The sequence below is a fragment of the Apostichopus japonicus genome, chromosome 21 (assembly GCF_037975245.1).
Source record: "Apostichopus japonicus isolate 1M-3 chromosome 21, ASM3797524v1, whole genome shotgun sequence".
NCBI classification, from domain to species: Eukaryota; Metazoa; Echinodermata; class Holothuroidea; order Aspidochirotida; family Stichopodidae; genus Apostichopus; species Apostichopus japonicus.
In genome coordinates, this window is record NC_092581.1 from 10,629,435 (window position 1) to 10,653,038 (window position 23,604).

Below are 23,604 nucleotides of genomic sequence, written 5' to 3' on the forward strand. Positions count from 1 at the left end.
TTGCTTGTAGCCTTTTTATTGCGAAACTGTTTGTTATTGATATATAATATATTTCTTTTCTGTAATACCAACATTAGTTACTTCTATAAACATAAGTAGATAGATATAGAGATAATTGAAGTAATATTAAACATGTACTATATTTCATGATCATACTTTAAAAGTATATACTTTACAATGCCAGCAGAGATACATATTGGCATTTTTATGTCACATTTGTAGCATCTTATAAACTTCAAGATCGGCTTTATAAAGTCTGATGCGAAAAGTTGACAGTATCTGTTACGTGATTTCCAGTGGCTGATCCAGGCAGCCTTTGCCGCAGAAGCCACAGGACACGCATGCAGGGGAGGAGTCCAGTTCTGATATGGGTTTAGCACTAAAATTTACATTGAAAATTAACCCTACTTCAAAACAAGGTATATATATATATTGTAGAACAATTTAGAACACCCTCACGCCGTCGAATTTTCTTTTCTTTTTTATTTGCAATGAAACCAAATCTTCAGGTTTTACATTTGGTAGCAGGATACCGTGATTGTTGTTCGTTGACCACTGTCTGACACATCTCATATACAGCCATTTAACTTATTAAACAGCTGACTTTTCGTGGCCTAAAAGATAACTACAAGTTTTGTTTAATTTGATTTATTCTGATGAATGTCTCATGGCTAAGTTCTGTACATCAGGCTCAGTCCTGTACCAGTTATATGTGTTAGCACATTATACCTCGCCAGTCATCTTTATATGCAGTCCGAGACATTTATCAGTTTGTAGTTCTCCTTTAATATATAGCTCCCATGAGAAGGTTTTAACGTTTATACACAGACGTTGTGGTTACAATGGTTGCATATCTAAATATATCGACGGTAAAACTTCGGCGTGGACGATTAACTAAGTTTTTACTTTACATGGGCATTAAACACATGCTGGTTTATGTTTTGAAATTCCCGTGATAATAAAGACGAAGAAAAGGAAATTCCCTTTTTTGACTAGAGAATAAACAAGGAACCAACGGGTTAATCAAATTATGTTAGCACAGATCGAGTGTCTCTTCCCAATATGGACTTGAAATCCAACGTATGTAAACTAGCTAACACAATGTACATGGAGACAGCTAAAGACCATATTAATGTTTGACATGAGTATGTGTGTGAGTGAAAGTGTGATAGTCTTATGTTCAGTGAAATATAGATTCATAAAAGCCGTGTTTGTTACTATTTTAACCATTGTTTCTCTGTTTCAAATAATTTCCAGAAACTTTATAGGTGAAAACTGTCCGCTTTTAATCAGTCAAATCAAGTACAAAATAGTGATACAAAGTTTTAGAAAGCGTTCACCTTTTTAATAGGCGCAAATACTAAAAGAGATTTTGTTGAGTTATGTAATATTGTGGTTGTCTATCAGCCATGTCTCTGTACATATGTTAATCATCCAGTTGGCATTAAGGGTCTTAACAAAAATTAAAAGCATGAATTAATGACACTATGGAAGTGAAACCTACAGTAATGCATGCATCGACGTATGACCGCTTCAAATATTAAAAACTGACCTGTGCGTTCTACATACATGAACATATCGAAAATCGGCAAAGAAACTATTGTTATAACTACAACGTTGTAAATTCAAACTTGGAGATAAGCAAGTAGTTCTGTGTACACATGTATCGTTATCTTTATCGTTATAGTTACCGTATCACTATCATAGATAATCGAACTATCCCCATCGTTCTCGTTATATGTAACTGTATATATGTAGTTAACTTTATCACTATCGCTATCGCTATCATTGTCGTTGTAGTTATCGTCATCGTCGTCATCGTCATCGTTGTCGTCATCGTCTTGATCATCGTCATCACCATCGTCATCGTTGTCGTCATCGTCTTGATCATCGTCATCACCATCATTGTTGTTACTATCGCTCTCTTCCAACGGGCATTTCTTAATCTAACTCTCTTCGTACAGTTTGCAGTACAAAAAATATCATATCAATATTGCACATCTCAATCACATTCCAGAAATTCAGACAGGTCACTCGTTTGTTCACGACAAGCCTTAAAGCAGTTTCCTCATTTATTGAAAGTACTTTATATTGTCTAATTCGACACTCCTAAGCATCTGGAAGTCATTTCGAGAGTCAGAAATAACTTGAAAGCTTTCAGCAAGTTTTATCATGCTAAGTTTGGGGGGAGGGGCAATACTGAGGAACATTAAATAGCTATAGTGGAGGTTGTTGTTCTTTTAACCAGGCGCAATCTGGAGACCAAAGTTGATGTTCCTTCCAGGGTATATCTCCAGGTTCCCAATTTTCTAGTCTACAACCACAACAGAAGCACGTAACAAGGTCGCTTGCGTCTGAAATGAATTATAGAAACATAAAATAAAAATGAAATACTTCCAAATAATATTATATTTACGCGAACAATTAATAACGTTATCGCGGAATAAAAGTGAAGGCATTATATGTGCCTCATTCTGTAGCAGGACGTTTTTATATTGCAATTTGGAATTTTCAAAATGCCCCCAACACAAATGACTTTACTTACCTTACGGCCAATTAAATAACACTTAATTTGAATGGATAAACTGATGACACTTTAAGGTAGAATGGTTGGCTACATTTCAATCTGTATGTGGGAAGTTGGAAGTCACTGAATGATTCCGTCCTTACTTCAGGAATTTACCTGAAATATGTTAAATAGGATTATAGTGCGTTCGGAGGGAAGAATGCTATAGTCTTACATTAGTGAAATAGCAGAGGATCTTAATGTGGGTATAGTGCTAACGTCAATAAGAAAACACAAGCCTAGTATAATATTATTTAAAATAAAATAAAACTGTTAGCAAACTGCTTATCCACTAGAGAGCCTGTGTAATAGAATGTGTAAAAGTAAGTTGGCCTGACGTTTCGATCCTAGCAGGAGCTTCTTCAGAGGCTAAATGACTTATAATCCCCTTTCATCTATCTCATTGTGTTCACCGTGCTCATTAACCTGTCTGTTTTCTGTGCGTGTTTTTGTCCCTTCTGTTACTGTACTTGTCATTTAGCCTCTGAAGAAGATCCTGCTAGGATCGAAACGTCAGACCAACTTACTTTTACACATAGTATTATATTAATAGAGGTTAGTTTACGATAACACTTAATAAACAATATTCGTGGTTACATACGAAGTGAGTCCGATCATGTATAAAATGGAATCTCACCAGAATAGAAAAATCCAGCATTTGCTAAATCGGATGGCTTTACAATCCTAGAATGACTCCAAGAATTGAATGATGCAAATCTTGCTTCTATGGAAGTAAACAGTGGGTGTTGTATCTTAACTCGTTCCTCGGACTGTGGCTTCTGGTGTATGTTATACCGAAGCGCTATCAATTTATCCGCTTTGGTCAACTTTTGATTACCTGTGACAAGTCCCTTGACAAATGGACATGATGGAGATACTACTCTGTGCTTATTAATTGGTCGGTCTCCTATCTTCCAACTGGAATATGGAATTCGAACAAAGCAGGCAAAACACTGAACGGCATAATTATTTTGCATATAAAATCCAGAAGCCGAGAGTTCGTAAGGATCTACAGGACAAGACAAAGGAAAGTCTTGAAAAGTCCTCAGACGGTTCCTCTCAAATTGATATCCCTTCGAACATGCCGTTTTGTCTTCTACGCCGGCATTAGCGCGATCTTTAAGCAAAGTTACGCAGTCTTTTCCATTGGACTCATTTCTATGTTGCAATGGAAGACGTTTTGATGAATTACCTGATTTTAATACATATTTGACATCAGCAATGTTTCTCGCATCGATGCCTTGAACGAATCTGCATCTCGGACTCGATCTTTTGTGTCTTCCTTTTGGACTGTCACCTTGCTTCCAATCTCGGATGATGATTAAACAACTGAAACATTTGACTTCATCGTCGATTCCAGTAAAGTAAAATCCTGCATTTGCTAGTCGGTAGATGGTCACTGGAGTATTCTCTGGCCAAGATGTATTTTCGAATGATTTCACTCGTTGACTCTCTATGTTCATTCCATCAATATCACCACGGTCTCGCTCATGGTGTCTTTCCATGTTCAAATGAATTCAATTGAATACAATTGACGATGGATGGCGTAGACGGTCCTTCTGTCTTCTTATAGAGCTACAATGACAATAGAATAAATAGTAACGTAACACCTCTATAATCAGGGACGTTGCTAGAGGGGAAGGGGGATGTGGGGTGCCTCACCTCCCCCTGCCCCCAAACTTGGTAAAACTGTCGATAGTTGGAAAATTGGAGTGCGACAGTCGGAATTTCTGACTGTCGCACTTTTATTTACCTAGGCCTATTCATATATTCCTGTGATTGTGAATGACCTAAAAATTGAAAAATGTCGGTCAAAATTGACCTTTTATCAGTCATATTTACCACGTTTTCCTTGCCACTTTGAGAAATTGTAACTCGCGATCCTTATTCTCCACCATACGAAACTTCGTATGATTTTGAATACTCTAAAAAAAAAATGCCTAATAGAACTACCGTACAACGTTCGCCAGCTTCAATTCGGTTGCTATAATACACTGTAACTGCATAATGCTAATATTCTTCCGCGGATTCGCGATATATTTATAGTGTAAATGCAGGAAGGAAATAACTCTGTATCAATATGACTCCTACGAATACAATAGAAGTGTACCATAGAAATAATTGAACTTTGGAACTCTGAATATATCACATGTCTAGATTCGAAGCAGAAAAGAATTGTCTGGTAGCCCTTAGAAGTTACCTTAACAAAAACATATAAATAATTTCCAAACATGTTTTCACAATATGAAAACGCTAATGTTGCAATTGAGAGAGAAACGATATTTTAATCGCTACGCCCTTGAACGTAGGACATTTATACAAATGGTATACATATAAGACTACTCAACATAAGTAGCTATATAAACCATGTTTGACTTGTAAAACATATGCCATAACTTCTATACGTTTGACTCACATACGTATAACCATACACCATAACTTAAACTGTGTATAACTACGATGCATATGATTTATATACGTATGAACCATTAACCATAACTTAAACTATAAATTTTATACGTATGACTTATAGACGTATAAGCCGTTAACCATAACTTAAACTATGTACCACTTCTCTACCAATAATTATAAACGTATAAACCATAACTTAAACCAAGTATAACTTAAACAATACTCTAAACCTGTCGCCACATAAACTTAAATGTTATAAAGTGGATGAATGAAATATAATTGCACTTCTACTTTGAAACAAACTTACTAGTTAATTCTTCAGAACGCTATCATAAATAGTTCCAGTCTTGTAGAAGTGTGTCTGTGCGATGGTATATGTATATAAGTCAATATAATCGTTCGATACCAGTTACGGGTCAATGCGCTTTGTGAATAGGTGGTGACTATCGTAACGAATATTTGTATTACAATAAGTGCGACCTTTGAAATTTAAAGGACGCGGGGTTAATATAAAACCAAGACTATGACTTAGTATGAATTGCAAAAGCCTAAAAAGGGTAGCTACGAAAATATGCTTCACATTTGTCAAGTTCATGTTTATTCTCGAAACTTCATCATCGGTAAGGCAAACTTAGGGGTCGGTAGGGTATCTGCAGTGCTCAAGGGTTTAACATCGGTAGATTAGATATACTTGGTGCAGTTTATGACAACGTTATTAAGAATGACGTATACTAACACGTTTTGTTATTACTGTAGCGAAAGGGGGTGTGAGAAAGAAGGTGCAGTCTTCATTCGTGTTGGTCTTACTAGTAAGGCAATGTGGAGACATCTTCTAAAGGAAATCGTATCCATTTTGGTAATGTGGGATTGGTATAACATTTGTACGAAATTCGGACTACATCGGGTTTATTGAACTCCATGATTCGTTGTTAATGGTGATCAAAATTGTCTTGTACTTTGTCGATGGGTGACATTGTCATTTCATTCGCTCTGTAACCTGAAGCAATCGATCGCAAACCTGATCACCAAGGACCCCATTCCTGATGGCGAAACACGTTTCTGACGCCACAGTTGACCCTTCCGGTTAGGCTGTTTGCGTCACTAATATGTAATAATATGAATGCAATACAATTTCAAAATGATGTCATTCTACAGAGAACAATGTCAATGGTTTATGATTCAACAGATCATGCTTTGAAGAGTTCTTATCTCACGTGAAGTGAAGTGACTCATTCTGCATTGCGCCGCATAGTGAAACTTCTATTCAAAAGTTTATCGCCAGTAATGCTTACACTCTTTGTTCCCTCAGTTAAGTTCGTATAAGGGTGGAGTGGGGAGCCGGGAAGTAGAAATTAACTTAACTCTGTAGATCTCATACACTGAGGTCCACGACACTGGACAATGGTGGGGAGCGGGACAAATTGATGTCCAATTATACCCTAAAATGACGACACGAAGTCCAGAATATTCTCGTAATTGGTCCAGAGAGGGCAGACATACTGCACAACAATCCTGAACTTTAAGTTACACTTCTAAAATTTAGGAGAGCATGACTGCCAAAGTAGCCTATATGAATCGCCATCAAGCATTTGATAATGAATGATGTTTGATAATATGAGAGAGAGAGAGGTGGGGGGGGGGTGGGGGGAATTGGTAGGGCCAACATCATATGTTTGTTTCAAGGTTTTGTATATTACCAGGTCGTTCGAATGCGAATTGTTTCAGACCAATAAACGGAATCATGAAAGAAATTATCTCCAATATTTTTGTTCGTATGTGAAAATCGAAGAAAAAAACATTGATTGGTTAGCGCTTCAAATGAGATTAACTTGACGTTGATATACTGTAACGCAAGGAAATTCGTACCTTTTGTAGTGGGGGAGAGGGGGGGTGGGTTGTATTGGCTAAAATGTTTTCCATATTGAATACTAAGTTTCCAATGTGTCAATAATATGCTGAAAATTATTTTCTTACGACATGTAATGTATGCTGATGAGCTACTACAGGCCTAATTCCAGTGGCGGCGGAAGCGGGGTGGGGGCTTGGGGGGGCTCAGCCCCCCCAATGAAAAAGTTGAGGGGCCAAATGCATGATAAGCCCCCCCCCCCCAATATTTGCCAAGGCTCCGAAACGTGCATCTGCCCATTTTTCAATGCAAATTGTCGATCTGTCCGATGCACACGTATACTATACAGGTGTAATAATTTTAGTAAATGCTGGGGGACCCTCGGTCCGTCCCCTGGCTATAGACCACATTGTCACCCCAACCGCGTCTTCACGGCCCGTGAAAAGTGGAAGCAGTGAGTGCGAGTACCGGTAAGCGCTACACAACTTCGTCTTAGGCCAATGACTTGCCTCATTTCAGCCAGTTCTCAAACATCCCCTGAAGGATATATCCTTCTAATGGTAGCACAGTTCCCATGAATATATCCTTCAGGGACATTTCCTTCTAATTGGAGATGTATCTTTCGTAGGGTTTATCCTTCTAAAGTGCCTTAAGTGTGATAACAAAACACAATATTAGCATTTCACCTGTACTGTATAGGGTACATGCACTCGTGACAGTGCTTGGTTCATAGAAATTTGTTGGCAACTGCACATGGTTTGGAATTACCCATTTGTTGACATTAAGAAATGCTTTCAGTTTTTTCTTATGACATTTATTTAATTATTGCATTTAATTGCAAGTAGTAATTAACTACACTCAAAAACGTCTTTGCGAGTACACTACGAGTAATAGCTACTCTCATAGGCGTACGAGTCGGGGGGGGCAGGGGGGGCAGACTTCCCCCAAATTTCCAGAGGACAAGAAATTCGGGCAAAAGTCCTGACAAATTCGGGCAGCCTTAGAGGAGAAAAAAAATTAAAATAAATATGTAGTAGCTTGCCCGAATCTTTTTCATATTTTTGCCCGAAAATTCCGTGGAGAGCGTTCTGTGTTTTTTGTTTTGTGACATTAATATTAATATAGGCCTAATGATTTTCTTTATTTAACATCATGATGCCCGAATATTTCCGTGTAACACCACCGTAAGCGCAGCTCATCTTGGCTACCACGCTTTTTGCACTATCGCCCAAAATTATTAACAGGGAACGCCGCGCACAATCGTGGTGACAAGCATGCATGGAGATTAGCATTCTCTGAAATGAAAAAACCGCAGTAAACATTTTTTTCTAACTAGTCAACTGTATACCTGGACATCCCCGACATGAGAGTACATAAGAAACATTTTCTTTTTCATGGATGGTTGGGAGGGGGGGGGTGCCTACAAGCCTCAAAATACAGGTTTATCATATTCTTTTTTATTTTTTATACTTTTTTGTGAGACAAATTGCAGTCTCACCCGACACAACGACATTTTCCCGCCTACGTGTCGTTGAACAATGTATGTTTTTCTGGGGGTAGCTGAGTACAGCGGCGTCGGAGCCGGTACGGCAGGTCCGGCGAACGTCGGACCAATATTCACGGCGCCCAAAAAAAAAATAGGACTAAGAAAAAATATGGCAAAAAATAAAGAACCAATATGAAACACTTAAAAAATGTGTTTCATAAGATTAATCGGGTACAAAAACAGACAAGGGAGAATCTTGTTTTTTCATATGACACATGTGAACTGCTATTTTATGCAATCTGGGAGGTAGTTCAGTTCAAGTTTTCAGTCATTTTCAATAATGATGACGGCAAGTTGGCTAAATGTCACTACTCTGGCATGGCAGGGGTCTTGTTTTCAAATTCGGGATGTGCCATTTCCTGCAATCTGGGAGGCATTTTTTCAAAATTTTCTCCGTTACGCTACGCGCCAAGCATGGTGGCGCGTAGCGTAGTTTGACCTACTAAACGCCCTCCCTCAACTCCCGATACTTATGACAGATGGCCACACTCTGATCTGCCGTACCAATCCCAAATAGCTTCCGACGCCCCTGTGAGTACTGTGTTAAAATAATAAATACCGTACTAAATAGGAGCTTAAAAAATATATTGTCATAGTTTTCCCCTTGAAAGTGATGTAACCATTTTTTCTTCTTCTAATTTACCAAATATTTGGGAAAGTGTAAATTTCTAAACGTGAGATTATAAAATAAAGAATGTTTTGATGCAACTTGCAAGGCCTCAGAAGTGCCATTTCCGGCAATCTGAGAGGCATATTTTGCCCCCAAAAAATTATTGTGCGCTACGCGCCAACCAATGGTGGCGCTCCGCTTAGAAAGTGTCAAGGGAAATTTTGGGCACAAAAGTTTCTGCCCCCCCCCCCCACCAAACCGAAATGGTCCCGTACGCCTATGGCTACTCTCTTAAAACACCATCGAATATACAAATTACAATGTTTTTACAGATTTTTACGTGCAATCTGAGAAATTGCAGGCTTGAGACCCATATTTTAGGGCTAGGTATTGGCAGCATAAAACACTCGGGAAGTGCCGTTTCCGGCCATCTGGGGGTTTGAAAAACCCTAAAATTTTGGGTGCGCGCCGCGCCAACCGATGGTGGCGCTCCGCTCAGATAGTCTCCACACATTAGCCCCCCCAATAATTTTCCCGTTCCGCCGCGCCTGCCTAATTCATAGATACATTGTGCAAATGTTGCACTTAATTTACATCCACCCCCACCCCACCCCCTTGTGGTACTGAATGAGTTAGTGTGCATTAGGGGAGGGGCGCGGGGAATTACTCAAAAGCACTCTCAGTTAGTAGGTGCAAGATTGGACGTGTAAACGAAAATAGCTTACTACCACCCGACAAGATGATCCCAAAAATCATACCTTTCCAACAATTAAGTGCATGCATGCGCATGTCATCACTGCGCATGTCATCAATAACAACAACTTTGCAGTTACGAGAAACTAGAACAATTTTCAATATAACTAACAGGAAAAGAGCACTCCAAATGAATGCAATAGGGGCACTACTCGGAATATTGTACAATTGACTGTTGGAGGAAGGATATTTACCCTTGCTCCGTCGCCAGTGTATGATATATATTTGAGGGTGAAACATAATCTCTGTATGTATTTTGTGGGTGTGTGGAACACGTGTATAGTTATGTTTCAACTATCAAATATCATTACCGTACCGGTATATCTTTTAAAGAGATGCGGGTCCGTTGGGTTGAGTTTGCACGCGATACTAATTCTTAAAAAATAAATGCTCACAATATGAGAAATTTTAATACATAGTTATCCTTACCACAAATCAAAGCGATATTACTCTCTTAAACGGACGAACTGAGGGACCAGTTCCTTCAGACTGAAATTCAGTCTAAGGAAGGACTGAAAATTTTCAGTCTGTAAAACGACTGATTTTTAGTCTAGCTAGACTTAATGATTTCAGTGTAACAGGACTGGAATTTACCCTTTCTTAGACTGAAATTAAGCCAAATTAGATTAGAATCCAGCCTATAAGGTTTAAATTATTTTATTCAATTAGACTTTAAAAAAAAAAGTGGCTAGACAGAATATCGTCATTTTATACTTTTAATTCAGGGATTAATAGTCCAATATGCCAGTCAAAAAACTGCCCAAAGGCACTAAACTGGGACGATTACAGTCGCCCTCCAGGCAGGTTAAAGGAAATTTCCCCGTAAAATTGTAAAAATTCCTAAATGGAGTATAATTTTAGAAACAACTGGTTAAAAAAGCAGGTTGATAGTTACATGTTTTTAACTTAGATTTTGCTTTACAATATACAATGAAACAATAATTCATGGGAACATTCCATTAACTATGGAAATAAGAAAACAAAAAACCTGTTAAAAGTTTAAAAACTGTATTAAAACTGTCTTTATTTATTTTCTTGGATACATTAAAGAAATATAAACAAAAAATAGTACAAAAGCTAACTTTGTTTGCTTGGGTTTTATTTATGATATCTTAGGTCTAAATAATGGTTATTTACCTAAACTACAAAAATAAATTAAATGTAAAGTTTTAGTTATGAAATATTCCAAAAATTAAAGTTGCAATTCCGGTGCCGACGATTTGACATACAAACTCTATAAATGTGGTCAAGTTTACCAGAAATTTCTAATTTGACCATAACTAATTTATTTTGTGTCCTAAAAATTTAAGGATTGAAACATTTATTTTTATAGTTTTATTTAGTTTTAATTTAGTTTTTATTTAGATTCATACCTTTAAGTGGAACCCATGTGCAGCAGTTGCTGCAAATATAATAATAACCAGAACCAATTATGACAGGGCAAGTTCGTTTATCATACAGATATCGATATAAAGAATATTAAAATGTAAAACTAAAATTGTACTTCAAGAAAAAATAATGGCAAAGGCCACTTGGAAAGTGACCAACAATGAACGGATGCTGGCATAGGCCACTTGGAAAGTGACCGACAATGGACGGATACTGGCAAAGGCCATTTGGAAAGTGACCGACAATGGACGGATACTGGCATAGGCCAATTGGAAAGTGACCGACACTGGACGAATACTGGAAAAGGCCACTTGGAAAGTGACCGACAATGAACGGATTACAATTGACGGATAACAGATTACACTCAACTTATGTACAGAGAAGGCAAGTTCCTAAATAAAAAATAATGTATATTAACAACTGGAATATTTTTATATAGTGTCCTAAAAATGTAAGGCTTGAAACATTAATTGTTATGTTTTAATTTAAATTCATACTTTTAAGTGAAACATATGTGCAGCAGTTGTAGCAAATATAATAATAACCCGAACCAATTATGACAGGGCAAGTTCTTTATTATACAGATATTGGTATAACGAAATTTAAAATATTAAACTAAATTGTACTTCAAGAAAAAATAATGGCAAAGGCCACTTGGAAAGTGACCAACAATGAACGGATGCTGGCATAGGCGACTTGGAAAGTGACCGACAATGGACGGATACTGGCAAAGGCCACTTGGAAAGTGACCGACAATGGACAAATACTGGAAAAGGCCATTTGGCCAAGCCCTTCTTCCAAGCTCCAGCCTCTTGTCACCCCAACATTTTTTATACTCCCAACCTCTCCACCTACCCTTCAGGGTTTTCATTTCTGCTGCTTATTCCCAACCCCATCTCTTACCAGCCCACACCATTCTGACACTCGTTTCTCATAATTGAACCATTTTTGGAAACTGACTGACCCGACAATGGATGGATTACAATTCAGAATTGTACCAAACTAAGTTATAATACCGATAGTACTGGTGTTTAAATAAACAAAACAATTGTTTACATGACACAACATCAAAATGAAAATACAGCATACAAATAAACACTTGCAACACCACTCTAAAAAGCTACTTAGGAGAAATTAATTTAATGTTAGATGCCAAGCTACGCAATGGTGCCTTTACTGACGTAGCAGGAATCACTCCATATAAAAAGGCAGCTAAGAATTCACAGAATTGATGAAGTGCCAAAGCATAATGCACATTAAATGTGTGATGTGCTTTAAATAATCTATCCACTTGTTACTTGTTCCTGCAGGAATTGGAATTCTATCCGCCAAAAATAAAGAACTGTGACGGATTTTGGGCAGATCCGAGTGAAAGTATGTACAGTTGTACATACTTTCCATCTATTCCGGCAGCGGTAGCATCAATGCTGGTGTCAAGCTAGAAAGAAATGACAAAAAAATATGTATATTTTACTCCATACTATTAAATTAACATCTGAACATTAGGCAAACTGCCAATCTAAATATTCCATGAGACTTCCAGTTTATTCATACGAGAATAAAATTTTACATAAACTAAACTTCTTACATGATCTCCCTAGAATGTCACTAAAAATTCACAAACCTTTGACAGACAACTTTACAAAATTTGGTTATTACAAACCCTGGACAGACTGGCAGAGTGTACCTTCAGTATCAATAATTGTACATCTCAGACACCTGAAGGGTTCATAAGTCAACCGTTTTTCCATCTCTATCTTTGTTATTCCTTACTAAAAATGGCATATATATTGGTTGGCTTTACATTTAAAAATATTATGTCACTTTACTACAATTGTGACCACAATGGGCATTCTCCCCCAAACACCCCTATTAAATTCCCTTTTTGCCGGTTTTCCGCCTTGCTCCACATTCTTGTCAGTATTGCTGCCAATCAGACAGTGCTGAATAAATTATTCCTGCTTTACATTGCCATAATAAGTGTTTTTTCCTACTCTATACAAGTCACTTCCATTGAGCCATGATGATTATAGAGCCAGTGCCTATACCATTCAGTAGCACCAATGGAAAAGAGCCATAAGACCCAGTGGATATGATGCTAACCTTAATATACACCAGACAAACTTTTTTCCACATAACAAGCCAATTTTTGTTTAGCCAAGCAAATTTTGTAAAACCAAAACTTTTCCACTAAACGCAGGGGTGTTTATATAGCATTGAGCAAGGGAATAAACAGTATATTGTCATAAAATACTCACAGGTTTGTTCTGAAGGAAGTACAACAGTGCCCCTGCTCTGCTAGTGGACTGCTGCTTCTGCTTTAACATAGTCACTGACCTGTGCAGTATATATATAAATGTATATAAAGCACACATATCCTCTGAAAAGAAAATTGAGTTTGAAGTTTTAAACATAACCTCCAAGGCATAGTATGTGGCTAATTAAATGCAATAAATCATAGAACAAGTAAATGTGAACAAATGGCACATTCCATAAATAAACTTTTTGAATATAATCCAGATAAGTTATACATCCAAATAAATAATTCTGTATTTTCACAAACTATAAAGTTATTGATATATTGATTTTTTAAAGTTATAGTTCATTGAATTTTGGATGACAATCTGCTCAAATTAAATTGTGTCATATTTCTAATCGTAAACAGGAAAAAATGTTTATAGTACTTTAAGTGCTTGATTTCAAAGAATATTCACAGAAAATTTAACTATGATGTTTATTATTGCCTATATGGTAATAAGAAAAAATAAGAACAATTAAGTTTTCGGTCTTAATTTTAAACCTTTATCTATCAAGCGGCCACAATTTGCCCAAATTGAGAAAAAGAATAAAATTTAGAACTTTCCAGCCTCTTACCAAGGGGTAATGCCCAAAACGTTATTGATTGGTTAGCTAGAAAAAGGCATACAAAGAAAACTTTGAAATATGATAGCTATATACTAATTTAACTTACTACTATCAGTTTCCTCAAAAGCATCAATCATATTTGCGATAGCTGGTGAGGTTTTCTTTCTCACTTCTATGATGCGTTCTCTATATCCATCCCACTTTGTGATGAAGTTATCCCTGGATTCGGCAAACATTAATCGAAACTCCTCATTTATCTGAAAGAAATGTAAACATTTCATTACTGCAAATCAGAATGCTAGGAGATTTTTCTAGTATCACAATTATGAAACTTACTACATCAAATCTGAATTTTGCTTCTTCAGTTATCTTTTGACTGAAAAGAAGGTTATGATTATTAGAAATGCTTGATATAGCGCATTATACGTAAACCGGTCTCAATGCCCTTTACAATGGAAAAATGCGAAGCTAGCCTACAGATAACATACTTAACTGGCTGCAAAGCACATCTACCTGCAATAAAGCTACTGAAAAATCGCTGGCACAGGATTCAAACCTGCGACCTTCAGCATCTCAGTCTGGTGCTCTACCAACTGAGCTAACCCGTAAAAGGGCCAGCGGCCTGTCATGGACGATTTGATTACCCACGCCCCACTGGCTTGAATTAGCCAATAATGTCCAACACTCCTATTTTAGATGGGTATGGAAATGTGTTATTATTTTTGTTTGCTACTAATAGATGTGTTAGGCATTTATCTGAAACATATTCAAAGAAAAAGAAAGCATTTTCAGTACTTTTCTTTTAAATTACAATTAAAGAAGTGAAAAATCTAGTATTTCTCCATTGACTGTAATGATAAGTGACCCCACGAAGTGACCAAGTAGAAACCATACTGAACAGAGCCCTATAGCACCAGTGCCTAACGGCCGGGTAAATAGCCAATGCCTTTTCACTTAGGCTAAGTAAACTTGTATGCGCAGCCTGCAGGGTAGGAATAAATTTTCTTCGAAAAAAAAATCATTTATTAAGGACTAACGTTAGGGGCCTAACGTTAGGCTAAGCCTTTTTTTTTCGTTTTAACCGGTACCTATTAATTTCAGTTGGCACACTCTGAATAGGCTTGCCTAATTTAGTAATAATTAGTAAAATATCACTAGGCCTAGGCCAACACTAAATTACTCGTAACCAGTGACACAATAGACGTACATGTACGACAGTCTGACAGTACAGTGTATACCGGGCCATAGTATAACTATACTAGGCTATAGCCAACTGTACTACTACTGTACTAGGCATAGCATTGTTCATGTTAACGCTATGACTGCATATGAGTATGAATCGATTAAAACGGCCTTTTTTAATATTACCTTCGAGCAATGATATTACTTTTTCTGCATATCCTTTACCTGCCAAACACGTTCTCAATGTTTCTGCCATTCTTATACCCTCGTGGAAAGCTTAAAAAGGTTAGTTTTTACGCATAAAACGAAGCGTAAATTCTCTCGGTATTCAAGGTAAGTTCAGCTAAGATGGCGAGTCGATTCAACGTTCGTACGTACCTACGTACGCGGCCGTACGCGGCCGGGCATATGTAGATTAGAATACGTCATTAATTTGGACAGACCGGATTGGTTTAACTGTTCAGTCTTCGCATGGACTGAAATTAAAATGAGCACGTGACAAAATACAATGATTTTATTGGGTATTGCATTCAGTCTATTGTAGGCTGAATTTCGTTCGGAAACAATTCCAGTCTTAGCGTCTGGAAATCGGTCTTATGGACTGAAATATATTTCAGTCGAACCTTAGACTGAATTTTTCAGTCTTCAAATTTAAGAGAGTAACTTTGCTAATACTGAAATTGATATGGTGGTAAAGGTGGAGGGAGGGGGTCCACTTTTAAATGTGAAAGGGTGTCGTACTTTTCCATTCTTAATAGTCATTTTCCATGAATATATAGCTGTTGGCGAATCAGTCATGGCATAGTGTGCTATTATAAGTACTGTTCTTATTTCAACTCCGTCACCATCCAACAGCTAAATATACAACGTTCTGAATTCTGTTTTATTGACTTAGCGCTCTGTTTATCGTACAAGTATACATTTATGGTTCTTGCCGTACATATTTCTTATCATTCGTACTATTTTACATCGTCACTTTTATCGCAATGTTTTTATACCATTGTCGATAGCCTACCGGTATTTATTACTCATGCAATATCACTTTGTATATGTGTTTCATCGTTTTGCGTTTCAATTTCATGTCTGTTTTAGAGCTCTTGTGTTTTGAACAATTTCCATTGTATTTTTATGCATGTGGCTGAATAAACCATCTATCTAAAGGTTGATAATACATCAAATTCAAAAGAGGGTCGGTCACACCGACCAGAGGTGTCGTAGAAAACATGTCGTTGTGTGAATAATTGTCTAAGGCCATGTGACCGGCATGTGTACAGCCATGCACCGTCGACTGAATACGTAGGCTGATACAGCGATATTCTCCTTATTTTGAATGTACGGATGCTTTTAAAGACCATTTACCTATAATTATTATATAGTTCTGAACGAGCACCAACTATTTATCTTCCATGTTTGTTTACAGCTCAGATTACACACCGATCTGATATAATAACTTGTAGGTACATTGTGTTCGTAGAATGGTAAAAACTTCTTCATGTGCAAACTTGTACCGTAAATTCCCCATTGTTTATGACAAACGCTTTCAATCAAAATATTGAGGCTATACTGTGTATAGCACTGAGGTAATTGAAACCAATGTATTATGAAGGGGGGGGGGGGTGCAGTAATTCTAGGGCAGACCAAGATTATAGTTTATTTCTATATAATTAACCTTAGTCAACACAACGTTTTGGTAATTAATAGTTTGTATGAGGATGAGAAAGGTGTGGGGGAGGGGGAGTGTACACCCCAATAGTGGTCCGATTCTTCTCCGGTTGAATTCAAATCCTCCAACTGAACCATGTTCCCCCGGGGGGGGGGCTGACGATCGGAGGTGTGGGAGTACAAGTGCCACCCCTTTCTCCCCATTCCCGTTTGTGCAAGCCACTGAGAGTTACCCGTTAAGAACAGCCTGCGCCCAAACACCTCAAAGAGATTTCACAGGTAAGAACTGAAGGTGTGAGCATATATAGACACGACATCACTGACACAACGCAATTCTCGGTTTATTAAAATGTTTATTTTCTGCAATAACGACTCTGCTAAGCGTATTTTGAACCGTGGCATACATATCATACTTTCTTATAAGTAAATGAATAACGGAAAATTGTGAAGGAAGCGCTAGATAATGGCAGAAAGCAATAATATAGCCAAACGTTTCTATGCTCTTTCAAGCGGCAGTATGATATGTCATTATAAACCGACCGAATGAGACTAGGTTAAGCCCACATTAGGACAATTAGATAAGTAAAACCATTGTTAGAAACGTTAAAGAGCCATCAGATAACAATCGACGAATTTACTTCCAACTGTTTCAGAAACGAAACGTGGAATTTAACCCGGCACCTTGCTGTAACCCAAACCCAATCATTTTCCTGAATTGAATATGTTACCAGTAGTAATAGTTCAATCAATCATGGCACCTGTAAGTAGCCGTCAGTAACACAAGCACGTAGCCTGTGTGATCGATGTAGTTTTGCACATGCACTCATCCAGCTCTGGACTTCTCAAAGTGTATGTACAAACTTAGGCTGCAACATTTAATTGAAATACCCTGATCACGTTTGCTTCACCTCACAGTAATACACATACTGCCTATACAATACTCACAACCGCCTGTATATAACATTAACAACATGGCTTTGTAGCTGTGTACCGTATAAATGCCACGGGTTCTAATATGGTAAACTCGATAAGCAGATCGAAAGCTTATAAATAGCTTATAACAATTCATTTGTTGAAGCAACAGAGCATTTCAGTTTGCTCAATTTAGAGTAATTTTGAGAGAAATAAATAAGTTATCACTCAACTGGCGACAAACTGAATTATTACAACAAACGGTTAACAATAAACTTTAACTGGGTTATTTGTACAAGCTATCTTTCACTGACATCAGCAGAACACTCTATGTATAACTGTGGATAACAAATTACGAGAAACATGCTAATCTCTTGATAATATCCAGACAATTCTCTTCTAAGCGGATGATACAGTTCTTAAAAGATTGCTACATAACTATTTTATATTTACTTGACAAGCGTTAACTCAACTAAACTGTCAAATGGATTAGAGCGAGACAATAAAATAATATTGAAACTATGAATATTCATTGAGCAAGGGTATAAGCAACGATATTTAAATACTTTAAAGTTTGTATTATATAATCATAATAATTTACAATTTCCTGACCTATAGGCCATATAAATCATATGTACATCAATACCCAGTGTTTGCATTCCCGTTTAACCCACGGTTGGGAAACATACCCAACTAAATACTTTGTAAGTAAAATTAACTTTGAGCAGTGTTTCCAACATTCTCGGTTGGACGAGTTTTCACGAACCGTATAGATGTTATCTTCTTTGATCTTGACCGCTTCTATTAAGTACAAAAGAATGAATACAATTACTTTCATGCGAACATCATTTCATATAAGTGATTGCACTTAATTGTGTCTTTACCTTGCGGAAAAAAGCTTAACCAGAAAGGAGACAAGGTAACCTTAATTCGCGACAAGATGAAAGGATATTCATATATAGTTGACGCTATACCCTCAAAAGGCAATTCCGGCGTAAACAGTAAAGTTGATCCTTTTTGAAGATGGTGTCGGGCCAGAATATATTTATCAAGAAAATAAACACATAGTCAGAAGAAACATCGTTTTATTTATATGTCAGGGGGACAAAGATATATTTGCTACACCTGCGAAAGCTCTCTGTCCTTCGTAAGCGACTCTGAATATATATGCTACATTTATCCCATCCTTGGATTGATTTATATATAAACCTTTTTAAACCGTTTGCAACATCCTCACTGGCAATAGGCCATATCTAGAAATCGAATTTGGCCTGGGTTTGATGATACTAAGGAAGTATCCTGTCATTTTTTATAGAGCCGGGAGGGAGGGGGAGGGAGAGAGGGGGAGCTAGGTTCGTACACTTTTGGCAGTCCACATTGATCCTTAAGTATATAATGAAAATGAGATACAAACTCATTCTTTTTCCAATATATTATATACCCTCTTATTGACACCATGTCCCGGTAATAAAAGTCCATTGGGGACCTGGTGATTTAATTAAAAAGACTTTATGAAGTCAACAGAATTGTTGGTTTGAATGTTAATTACTTTGTAACGTAAATTCAAAATCCATAACGCTCAAGTTAACTTACTTGTCTCAATTGTTATTTTTGTTGACCAGGATCTTTCACAGTGTCACCGCCTTTTTGCTCAAAGCTGGATTTTGTTATGTCCTGAAAATGAATATGAATAAATAATATATACATTTTGTACTTTGTTTGGCACGTAAGGATAAAGAGACCATGGTTAGGCACAAAGTAACAAAATTCATGTCTGCATAACATCTTTTTACGTTTAGGAGATATCTTAGTTTAAATGTCGTCTCTGTGAGACGTCTTTTTTTGGGAAATCTGTGATGTCATAGTGCCACTAAGATCTGAAAACTGTTTTTCTTTCTCGTTGCTTTTCTTTTCATCTTTCAAGATAGAATGTTAAGAGATTTGACCCTGATCTCCAATGCCATCAATAGTTCATATTAATAGGTTCAATGTTTTAGATTCAGCATTTGCAAAACCTTTCTCTATTACAGAAAACATACATTGTAATAAACATTAAAAACCCATAAATAATTGAAGCACACATGGCTCGATGATGTCATAGTAAGACTTGATCAAGTCTTCTGTCTGGCGTGTGAAGAAACGTTTAATCTGGGATATCTCCAACATTGATTAAGATGTTTCTTATTTATTATAGAAAGTTGTTTATGACAGATATCTTTATCACATAGATCATTAATGATGGTTAGTTTAGTGTCTCCTAGACCGTGGAGGTGGGGAGGGACGGCGGGGTGGGGGGGGGGGGGGTAAGTTGTTAATGACAGATATCTTTATCACATAGACCATTAATGATGATTAGGTTTGTGTCTCCTAGACCGTGGAGGTGGGGAGGGACGGCGGGGTGGGGTAAGTTGTTTATGACAGATATCTTTATCACATAGATCATTAATGATGGTTAGGTTAGTGTCTCCTTTAATGTAATTGCTCAGATCCATATTTATGGAAGTTAATACAAATTTCAGACAATGATAAAGTATTAACAACTTGAAAACTGTATGTTTTAGATAGCAGAAGCAGAGTGTGATACCCTGGTGAGATATATGTCAAGATGATAACATTGAATGAACAGTCAATATGACTACTTGGATTAACAACCAAAAAAGAGAAGTTTAAGTATTAAAACTGTGTCAATCTCCAAGTTGGTCAAAGTGACAAAAACGACATTATATGCTGTATGTACTTATATACTTACTGATTTTCGTTTCGCTTCTTTGACTTTATTTTTGCTTTTCAGTAACTTAAGCCACTTGCAACTACTATTTCCTTTACCATGTTCTTCCAGGGGATCATCACCAGGTTCCCAATAGCCAAGACCGACACCGCAATAGAAACAAGTAACTTCGTCTTTTTCACCTGTAACATCAACAAAATTTCTTCTCAAGCAGGACCACAACCTTGTATACATCTGGGGGCGGGTGGGGGTGCTTAACCATCCCAGAATAAGACCCACAAGCAGACAGAATATTACAACAAAAAACCTAGTTTACACAATACATATATGTGTGTAGGTATATGTATATGTATATACATATATATATGCTCCCAATTCCACGTCTCTACGAGATCCGGTTTTGGATTAATTTACTTGTGCGGTATGGGAAAGCTTATGTTCAACAGTCGAGGAAAGGACATGGAGTATGGACTGTAATAAAAACAAAAATTGCCGAATAGATCCATTAATTTAACTAATATACTCTATATAATTAACACTAGTCGGTAGTAAATCACACCATGTGTCAAAATAAGTGACCTCGATATTCTTGTATGATAATAATCACAGGCTGTGGTTCATCTTTATATTCAGTATATACCAGGACGTTAAACTAACTAGAACTCACTGAAAAAAATGACAAATACTATACCAAAACGCAACAATTTTCTTCGAACGAAAACTGTGTTCATAATAATAAATTCTCCGATCTTATAAACAATATTGTCAAAAGAGCAATTTTTTTCATTTCTTTCTTTATAGTAATTTCCCATTGATAATGTAAGCATCTTAATCGTTTGTTTTGGTTTCCTACCTGATTTGAAAAACCCAGCCTTTGCCAGCGCAATAGGCTTTATGAAATGACATTCTGGCCAAGTAGAGAAGGATTCCATTCTTTGGTTCTCTCTGACATAATCTTTATGTTTTGCAGTTGCATACATAGGATCATCTCTCTTTGCTTTAATTGGAGTCTTTGTTTCGGCTCTGGACTTGTCTTTACCGACCTCAGAACACTCGTTCTTAGGAGGAGATTCCTTCTGCAGATCTGGGCTATTGCGTGGCAACTTTGCATATCTTTGCAGGGATTCCTCTGCATCTTTTGATTCATCTTCCGTTAGTAATTTATTGCCAGTCCAGAGACCATTTAAGAGAGGACAATTTGGTGATACCTCCTTGTGCTTAACCGAGAGTCGGTAGGAACAATTCCACGTCTTCACTTCCACAAGACATGCAAAACACTTCACAGTGTCTAAAGAATCTTCCTTGCAATAAAAACCAGCTCTTGCAATTTCCTGAGGCTTCGAAGAGAAGTAGGTAGACGATTTTGCAAAGGAAAATAAGCGATTGCATTCGCTCTTGAAGAATGATTTCTCTACAAATCGTATTATATCTTCGAAGTCACTGTCATCGTAAGCCGTATTCGCGGTTGCAGCAGTAGCATGGTCAAACTGTAGGTTCGAATCACGTTTACGCTTATTAACAAGATCCCTGGCAAACTGACAATTAGGAAACGCTTTGAGATGTTTTGCTAAAGGTACGCTACCTGCCTTCCAAGAAGACAAAACTCCTTTGCAATCAAAACAAACGACATTGTCTCCTTCGCCTGTAAAGCAAAATCCCGCGGTGCTCATTTCCATTGTTGCAATACTGTTCGTCCATTCCCTTTCTACAAACGTCTGTTGTCTCTTACTGACACTTTTCATGGCACCATCGTTGAATAACCGATTGAACTCGTCATCTTCCATTTTTCGTAATCTTCGTGTTTCAATGTAAAGTCCGGAGACAAGCGCCATTTTGAATAAGGAGAAATAACATATGGTAAGGTATGCACGTTCACATTTTCACATACTGCATGTGTATCATTTGATGCAAAGTGTTAGACCAAAGGTTACCTGATGATAAGATACCGATATTGCATTATGACGGGGAAACCCCGTGCTTGAGCAACAATCGTATTGACGTTACGCAATTTATGTTTTCTAAGTAAATAATAAACAATGGAAACCGACAAGGAAAGCACGAACATTCTTTACTAGAACGGGATTCGAACAGTAACTTCAGGGTTGCAAGCAACGTTCTGAACCAACTGAGCTCTCCAGCCCTTGGTTAATGGCGATCCCTTTCTAACACCCACTTTTTTGACTGGGCCTACCAGTGAGATGTCATAGTGCTCTTTGCGAATCGTTGAGCCTTACCAATGATCACATCTCAATTTTTAGTGGATTTATATGTTTAGTAAAATGGTAGGGAACTGAAATCAATTAAACGTATCTGGGTATCAAATTCGTTACGTCAAATATATACAGGTTTATGATTTTTTTGAGATAATTTTATCTTGCAGCTAGCCATTCCATATCCTCATTTCCTGCAAACATGTATAGGACTATACCGGTACTCTGCATCGAGAGGGTGTACATATATAGGAATATAGCGGTACTCCGCATTGAGAGGGTGTTAACTACCAACAAGATGAGGAATGCTAATGGTTAATACAAATATAGATCTTGTAACAATAAATAGGGTCAACAATTGACTTAAGGAACACTTCAGCCACAATTTACGGACTGAGGTTTACCCAAGATTTCAAGGATAAAGTTGAAGTGAAATACTTGAAATATTTCGAAACAGCAAATCATGTCCTAATACCATTAGCAGATGGCATATTTTGGCAGACAGAAATTGTCGTGTTAACCTCAGAAACTTAAACAACTAACATATCTAATATCTTAATTTGTTTCACGAATCCAAATTGTACTTTAATTTTCTCCACTGCACATTATACTGATTTCGTAAGATCACGAGAAGTGTATACGATTGTGCTCGTACTTATGGAAGAAGAGATCTTTTGAAACATATTGTCGAAGTTTCAAGTCAACCTATGTGTTTAAAGCACATTAAATCTCAATTAGCCAAAATGCACAAGTGGAAATTCTCACTAGTTTATCCCCCAGTGCGTATGTATGCAAATTTCATCCAACAGGTATGCACGCTAGTGAGCGATTGTACACGGTTGATTGACTTCGATCCCGATATGTGTAAACAATACAGATAACGCGTATTATGACCGATATTGCAGCGCCTACCGAAGAAGCGA

At 37.3% G+C, this 23,604-nt stretch overlaps 1 protein-coding gene and 1 long non-coding RNA gene across 3 annotated transcripts; both read right to left on the minus strand.

The window, feature by feature from the left end:
- On the minus strand, nucleotides 1–23,495 carry LOC139963162 (uncharacterized). The gene is made up of 4 exons (XM_071963706.1): nucleotides 21,325–23,495; nucleotides 20,493–20,653; nucleotides 3,204–4,077; nucleotides 1–2,354 (listed from the first exon to the last, which is right to left on the minus strand). The coding sequence occupies exons 1-4, from the start codon at nucleotides 22,301–22,303 to the stop codon at nucleotides 2,218–2,220; spliced, it is 2,151 nt and encodes a 716-aa protein (XP_071819807.1). The 5' UTR covers nucleotides 22,304–23,495; the 3' UTR covers nucleotides 1–2,217.
- Nucleotides 10,199–15,535, minus strand: LOC139963199 (uncharacterized). 2 transcript variants are annotated; one of them, XR_011791521.1, is made up of 4 exons: nucleotides 15,395–15,535; nucleotides 14,094–14,244; nucleotides 13,381–13,502; nucleotides 10,199–12,560 (listed from the first exon to the last, which is right to left on the minus strand). It is a non-coding gene; the product is annotated as an uncharacterized lncRNA (long non-coding RNA). The 2 variants fall into 2 exon arrangements; XR_011791520.1 differs by having other exon boundaries at nucleotides 15,356–15,498.
- Nucleotides 23,496–23,604: the final 109 nt, after the last annotated feature.

What these genes read in the sequence shown, in the direction of transcription:
- LOC139963162 (XM_071963706.1), bottom strand. Translation starts at nt 22,303, where the DNA reads ATGGCGCTTGTCTCCGGACTTTACATTGAAACACGAAGATTACGAAAA. An exon ending in GGCTGGGTTTTTCAAATCAG is followed by an intron (nt 20,654 to 21,324) that starts GTAGGAAACCAA and finishes TTGATGTTACAG; the next exon opens with GTGAAAAAGACGAAGTTACT. An exon ending in TGCTGGATTTTTCTATTCTG is followed by an intron (nt 2,355 to 3,203) that starts GTGAGATTCCAT and finishes AATTCATTTCAG; the next exon opens with ACGCAAGCGACCTTGTTACG.